Here is a 7,871-nt window from a genome sequence, read left to right as displayed (position 1 = left end):
CCAAACAATTTTTACATGGCACCCACCTATCCTTCCAGATTGAAATGTCTTACCATTCCCAACCTCCCAACATTAATTCTCCTTGATGACCTCTATTCCTCTACATATTTTTCTCTCCAAACCCAAGATCCAGATTTGTCATTGACATAGTGAAGAGGGTTATGGTCTGGAAAAATTTTATGTTTGAGAATCTGAACCCATAATTAATCTGGTTCTTTTAACATCCTCCAAGAAAGTTTGGCCAACAAAGAATAATTAACGTATTCAGTTTTCTTGATGTTAAGACCACCATGAACTATCGGCTTAGCAACATTATCCCAGCCTCTAAAATACAAGCCTCTATTGTTCCTTTTCTTATTCCAGAAAAACTTCCTCTGGATAGAGTCTAACCTATCTGTTAACCTTTTAGGCATAGCTAGTGTACCTAATACTATATGAGTAAGAACAGTTCTACCAGGTTGATTTACATGTTTACTCTTCCACATTCCTAATCTTTTTTCAAAGCTAGATTGTATATGACCAAGAGTTTCCATCTTGTTTCTCCAAATTAAGAGAAGCACACCCAGATACTTTTCTTGCAGTCCTAGCCTTCTAATCTTCAGGATAGTGACAACATTATTTTTAACAGCACTATCAATATTTGGAATAAAAACTACTCTTGACTTATCATAATTTATTGACTGACTTTAATATTTGCTAAACTGTTGAAGAATATTATCCAAGCTCCTAGCACACTTGTCACTAGCTTTAGTAAACACCAAGCAATCATCTTCAAAATAGAGATGACTAACTGATGAAGCATTATTAATAACTTTAATGCCTTGGATATCATTATTATCCTCAGCAATAATCAACATTCTAGACAGAATATCCCTACATATGATAAACAGATAAGGTGACCAGGGGTCTCCCTATCTAAGACCCCTTGTTGGGAAGGATTGCTCACCTGGAGAGCCATTAAGAAGGATAGAGACGGAGATAGTAGTAACACACTGCTCTATCATAATGCACCAATGCTCATGGTTAGCCATTAGGAATGGACATTCAATTATGTCAAAAGATTTTGACATATATAACTTAAGTGCCATAAGACCAGATGTTGACCCATGCCTTCTAAGAGTGTCCACAATTTCATGTGCAATAACTATGTTATCAGTTATTTGTCTAGATGACAGAAAAGCAGCCTGAAATGGACTAGCGAATTTATCTATAACAGATTTTAGCCTATTAGTCAATAACTTATATATAATCTTATAACTTACATTACTCAAGATAATTGGCCTAAAATCAACAACATTTTTAGGAGCATTAGTCTTCGGAATTAAAGAATAAAACGGTGGTTCAACTGTTTCAGCATATGACCAGAACTACAGAAAGCTTTAACCATGTTAATAGTATCAGAACCAAAAACATCCCACATTTTTTTATAGAACCCATGAGGTTAACCATATGGACCTGGAGAGGTCCAAGGTTGCATTTGCCACACAATATTTTTAATTTCCTCATCACTAGGAATACTAATCAGAAAGTTATTTTCTTCCTCAGTAATATAGGGTTTTAGAACTTTTAGGTATTCGCTTGCATTAGGAGGATTAGTGAAAAGGCGAGGGTACCAAAATATACCTCAAGCTAAAACTTTTCCTACCTATAAGTACTTTCTCCGAAAGTGATTGTCTATGGACTGAGTCGAGAAAATACAAACAACGAAGTATGTTTACTTGATACGAAGGTTCGGACTTAACCAAACACAATATGATTGCTTATCAAGTAAATAGGAATTAACATTTGGGTAATTTACTTTAATTATAATAACAATTATAATGCGGAAAATAAAAGTACATGACACAACAAGATTTTTTTGACGAGGAAAACTACAAATGCAGAAATACCTCAGGACCTAGTCCAGAATTGAATACTCTCAGGATTAAGCCGCCATACAAAATTATACTAACTTCATATAGTTGAGACCAAGTAACTAACCCTATAGTTCACCTAGTTCCGTCTGCATTCCCACGCCTCCAACTAATAAATAAGTCACGTACTTGGATCAATCCCTTTAGTTCGTATTACAAACAGTAAAGGAACAAGAAATTTGTTTGGTATCAACTCTATTCAACCAAGTGATATGAGTCGGACAAAGGCTCTTCCGTTTATCTCAACATAAACTCCTTCGTCAGGTCTAGATCTATCTTATGTTCAATCACCCAAAGGTAATCGATTAAGATTAAGCCAACAACACCTTTAATCCGAAGAACCGTGTTGATGCCGATCTACTCAAATAATCAATCCAATCTACCACAAGGATAATCCGGTTATTAATTGGATCCTCTTTTACCGAAACAAGTATTGTGCACACCAAAGATTGTAAAACCCAAGTCAGATCTTCAATATCTTCTTTGTCTTCAAATCTTCTTAAATCTTCAATAAAAACCTGCACACAATCACTTGAATCTCTTGTGATCAATCATGCACAGAATGGAGTCTGTTAACAATGGATTATCACAAGATCGTCTTTAGAACTAACAACAGTCTAAATATCCCTGTCGAAACTCTGAACTAGTTTGAGTGAATCTTATATCAAAAGAGAATATTCTCAAGAATAAACAAACTAGGTGCAATCAGATTTCAACCTCCGTTAGTCAATCAAATCAATCGAAAACAAAGATAAACCGCAATTATCTAGTTTCCCACCAACGGGTCGCGCTAGAGCTTCTCAATCCCAAGGAAGACTTTAAACTGAGCGGCCGTAAGAGATTTCACCTAATTGGATTACTCTCCTCTTCGATAGGCGGCTACACCAGTAACAACAACAAAAGAGTAAATTTGTGCTTTAATGAATATCTTGAGAATATTTTCGATTTTGGAAATTCCTTGGTGTCCAAACTTCCTTGTCATAATCCTATCATACCACAGGTGATTACTTAAGATTAGTTTTACTAATAAAATTTATACCAATACATAAGTCAGGACTTTGTGAATAGTTCTACCAAGAACACAACAAACTGTGAGCGGTTATACTCTATCACACATATTGGTTGTTCATAAGATATGCAATGAATAACAAAACCAATAACTCCTGGCAATTTCCTTTTCGGTTCACAAACAAGTTTATGAACTTACTTCCTTAGAAAACATGTAAACATTATTCCCTATGATGAAATCCTCACCTCATACCCATACATAATCACAATCTCATTCAAATGATTATGGCGATGTCTTATCTACAAAGTTTAATGGTTAAGCAATAAACCTCGTATTGTATTCCTTAATACTATGTCTATCTAGAGTTCATATATGCTTCGCAGTTATGTTTTCAATATGCACGACTTGAAAGATATGTTAGGGAATGAAACAGTTCAAGTCAAATATCACTAACCACAAGTGGAAGGATGATTGTTGTCGTTGTAGCTCCTTGCTTGTTCACATCTTCAAGACTTCGCAATACTTGTAATGTCTCATATCCTAATACTTTAAAGCTAACCTATACGAAGTTTAACTCTAGTACATAATCAAGCGACTCTTAACATGAGTTTTGATTCACTAAAATATCACAACCAAACTTGACATACCAACGCTTGGTGGGTTCAACCGAGCAATGCTCTAACAATCTCCCCCTTTGCCAATTTTAGTGACAAAACTCTTACATCATATGGATAAACAAATTACAAGAATTCATTATACTCCGCTTGATTCCCGATTCAACAGCACAGTAAAACTGCTTACATTCAATCCTTGAGAATGCCGTTGTTGACATTATAATAACAAAGTAAATACTCCTCCTAAGGAAGATAGGTAGATATTCAATCCGCACGTCTTTGTTATACCAATAAATATGACATGTTACTCCCCCTTAGTCTGTGATTTTACTCTTTCGTTAGATAAAACATTCAAGTACCAATGTTCTTTTCCCTAGCAATGCCAATCAATATAAAATCAATACCATCACCACCTGTTTACTCCATATATTTCTCCCCCTTTTTGTCATAAAAATGACAAAGAAACGAAAAATAAAGGACAACACGAAAAGAATCTTACAAATCTCAGAATAGACTTGCAAACCTGTAGAGTTAGGCACGAGGGTTCCACACATCACGTTCTGATAACCACTATCAAAACCGAAACTACAAGTAGTCTTATTTTGATATGTTACCAAGAAAACAATTGCCCGAAACAATTTTTCCCATTTAGTTTAGCAAACCAAAAACAACTAATCACATTAGTCCCTTTGCTAACCTGATTGTTCAAAAACAACCGCTTAATTCGATAAGACCAAAATAAAGATAAACTCCATTTTTTCTCATCAGGTTCTAATTATCCATAAACTTAGACCTTTCAATTTTAAACAAGCCAAACACTAGGTTAGTTAACTAGCATTTCCTTGTTTAGGCATACGATTAGACTTGAATAACCGAAACCTCACTTTGATAAGACAAACTAAGATCAGAATTAACTTAGTTTCTTATCCGGAATCGAATTGGACTAAAAAACTCATCCCGTACACATATTATTTCGTTAAGCCATAAATAATTCATACAAACCAAAATAAATCAACTTGAATAATAATTCACCTCAACCGGAAGCAATTGAAACAACATAGACATTAAAAGCACCGCAATTGCACCGTAATTTTGTAAGCCTAAACAATTGATACCATACAAAAGCAAGATAACAATAGTTTTTCTTAACCGGAACCAATTGAATCACACACACATCAATTGTACCGAAATTTTGTAAGCCTAAACGATTGATACCACACAATAAAGCAAGATAACAATAGTTTTTCTTAGCAGGAACCAATTGAAACACACATCCACACACACATCATGGAATAAATATCAATTGAACCTAATTTTTGTTAAGCAAAAGTAACAAATATATATAATATAAACTCAGGATTTTCTTTAACAGGAAAATAATTAACTAACAAGATTGTTACCTCAAATTTCGCATCCACTTCTCCAATATGATAGCATCTTCGTCCAGGGAGAATTGATATCGAAATATCACCTCGTTGTCATCCTTATGCATAAACAAAAGAATAACAACACACCTCAACTTTTACCAGAGAAAGGTTGAAAACAGGTTTTAACAATTGCAAGCAAGAGTTGAAAACCTTCGAAACACATATGCTTTTATGCTAAACCAAAACCGACTCAACATATTATGACTTTTTCACATACTGTTTCTATTAGAACCCCTCATGATCCTTTGATAAAGCCTACCTACTAGGGCTAGAACTTAATCCCGCTAAATCAAAAAGTCACCCAAACCATAAGGGTTCACAATAAATGAGATCGAATATTAAGGTAGTAAAACCGAAATCAAACATCCCATAAACATACATAGCAATAAGATAAAAACAATTAAGCACAAGCTATGTAAACCGAAAACTATCACAAGAAAAATTACCAATCAAATAATTTTAATCATAATAGACCAATACAATCAATGAAAGAAATCAAAAATTTATGTCTATTGTCTTCTCATTTGTGAAACTCTGAAATTGACTTTTTAGAGTTTTCTTCCAGAACCGAAACCGGACCAGCAGATTTCACCGGATTCCAATCATCTTCTATAATCACAAGCCTAGATTCAAAACTCATAACACTGTCATTGACTTCTTTAACTTCCTTCCTCAAATCCTTTTCCATGTTCCTTACTTCACATAAAATTAGATCCAATTTTAGTGAGAGATTCTTGAGAAGATTATCATTGAGAGAAGAGATCTCTTCATTAGGAACATCATGTTGAAGCTATGGAGATGAACCAGAATCCCCATCAGAAGACTCAAGAAGAAGTTTCTTGTTTGGAAACAATATAGTCCAAACCTTTTTGTTTTCCCGAGAACTGTAACTAGAGGTAGACATTTTGTCAGAGCCCTATGAAAATGAAGTAAGATATCTTACTTCTTATAACCTTTGGACCCTATCTTCAAAGATCTTTGAGAATATTTTTTTTATAACCGAAAACTCAAAAATTCGTATTTGGAAATATTTAAAACTAAATATTTACACCTATATCCTTACAGTATATTATCACGGGTAACACGTAAGGATTCATGATAATCGGTTAGATTATCCCAATTTGATTGTTGAAATTTCTTCCTTAGGAGATTTCATCAAAGTGTTTGAGCACTTAGATTCACTTCTTAATATCGTTGTGGGATCATGATGCTCAAAGAGCTTATTCTCCTTTTTTCGAAGATATTTTTGATCTAGGATTAGATCTTGATTTTCTGGTTTTATACAGTCTCTCTCTATTTTTAGTATTCAGACATTCTCTTTGAAAATGACCACTTTGTTTGCACAGAAAGCAAACACCAGAACTATTACGTTTTCTGGAATTGAATCCCTCAGATTTCTTTATTCTTACCTTCTTGTTTATTGAATCATTCATCCCAGGTGATGAATTTTTAGAGCAGTTGAGTCTCGCTCTCAATTTCTGATTTTCTGCTTTTAATACCCTAATCTCATCTTGACAAGAACGAATATTAGAAATGAGTTTAGATACTTGTACTCTTTCAGAGCATTGAGTAACCTCCATTTTCTTCAGACGCTTGTTAAATTTCTCTTTATCATTCAGAAAAATCTGTTTGAGTTGATCAAGCGCTGACTTTATTTTAGCAATGTCAGATTTAAGAAGGTGAGTTCTTTTATCTTTACAAGGAAATTTTTTTTCGAAAATCAAAGGAGTGAACTCTTCATGGGTATCTATGTTTTATAGGATTTCAGAATCATAGATTTCTGCAATGGTTGCAACATGATCTATCTCATTAACTTGTTTATTCTCATTAGGACAATAATCAAGAATGGCAGTATAAGCATTTCTTTTCCACTGTGTGTCCTTGGTTGGACAATCTGGAGAGATATATCCAAAGCCTATGCACTTGTAACATTGAGGAATAACATCATCATCATCCCGGGTGTCTTCACGTTTATGTGGAGGAACACGTTTCCTTTTTGACATATGCGCTCCTCTTTTTCGATGTCTCAACAGTTTTTTGAATCGTTGAGTAACAAGAGATAAGTGATGGTTTAGTTCCCTTTCATCTTCGATAAAGAGATCTTCCTGATTATTGGAATCTTCTGAGTATTGAGTCGAAACTCCCTTTATGGCTTTATAGCTCAGATTGTCTTTTTGTTTAGACAAATTTTCTTGATCAAATATCTTCAATTTTCCAACTAGGGAACTTCTAGATAGAGACGAAAGATCATTAGCTTCAACGATTGCATGTTTCTTAGAATCGTATATAGATGGCAACGTTCTGAGAATCTTGCATACTGTATATTTTTCAGAAATAGTCTTTCCTAACGAGAAATAAGCATTAATTATCTCATAGAGCTTAACGTGAAACTCCTAAAAAGTGTCGTTGTCATTCATTCGAAGGTTTTACCACTCGGAAGTGAGGGTTTGAAGTCTAGCTTCTTTCTCCGAAGAGTTTCCTCCGAATACGATCTGAAGATTATCCCAAGATTCTTTCGAAGTCTGACATGTAGACACATGATGTTGTAAGTCACGACTTACAGCATGAATAATAGCATCGAAACCATATGAATTCTGCTTTGCAAGTGCCTTTTCTTCGTTCGAAAACTCTGTTAAACGTTTAAGTTCAGTTTCCTGAATTTTCTCTCTTTGGAAGAGTATAACCATCGACGACTAATAGCCAAGTATTTAAGTCTCGTGATTGAAGAAAAGATCTCGTAGCAGATTTCCACCATAGATAGTTTGTTCCGTCAAATCTTGGCGGTACGTTGATTGAAGTCGATTCCTGAGAACTCGAGTTTATTCTTATAGGTTGGATCGCACCAAACACAGATTTTTAGATCTTTTCGTGTTTACCTGCTCTGATACCAATTGAAAAGGCGAGGGTA

General features: G+C 34.5%; 1 protein-coding gene across 1 annotated transcript; it reads right to left on the bottom strand.

The window, feature by feature from the left end:
- Nucleotides 1-203: 203 nt before the first annotated feature.
- Nucleotides 204-6,543, bottom strand: LOC113273064. Its single transcript, XM_026522833.1, has 4 exons — nucleotides 6,373-6,543; nucleotides 994-1,367; nucleotides 736-873; nucleotides 204-630 (listed from the first exon to the last, which is right to left on the bottom strand). Exons 1-4 carry the CDS (start codon nucleotides 6,541-6,543, stop codon nucleotides 204-206), a joined length of 1,110 nt encoding a protein of 369 aa, XP_026378618.1.
- Nucleotides 6,544-7,871: the final 1,328 nt, after the last annotated feature.

This window comes from Papaver somniferum, chromosome 4, assembly GCF_003573695.1.
Source record: "Papaver somniferum cultivar HN1 chromosome 4, ASM357369v1, whole genome shotgun sequence".
Taxonomy (NCBI): Eukaryota; Viridiplantae; Streptophyta; class Magnoliopsida; order Ranunculales; family Papaveraceae; genus Papaver; species Papaver somniferum.
The sequence above is the reverse complement of the archived record's forward strand: the minus strand, read 5'-3'. Positions and strand labels throughout refer to the sequence as shown.

Excerpts from the sequence above, each read along its gene's own strand:
- LOC113273064 (XM_026522833.1), bottom strand. The coding sequence starts at position 6,543 with ATGGAGGTTACTCAATGCTCTGAAAGAGTACAAGTATCTAAACTCATT. Across the intron at positions 1,368-6,372 it reads ATGATTCAATAAACAAGAAG|TTCTGGTCATATGCTGAAAC; the intron begins GTAAGAATAAAG and ends AGCTTTCTGTAG. Across the intron at positions 631-735 it reads TTTACTAAAGCTAGTGACAA|TGCTGTTAAAAATAATGTTG; the intron begins GTGTGCTAGGAG and ends AAATATTGATAG.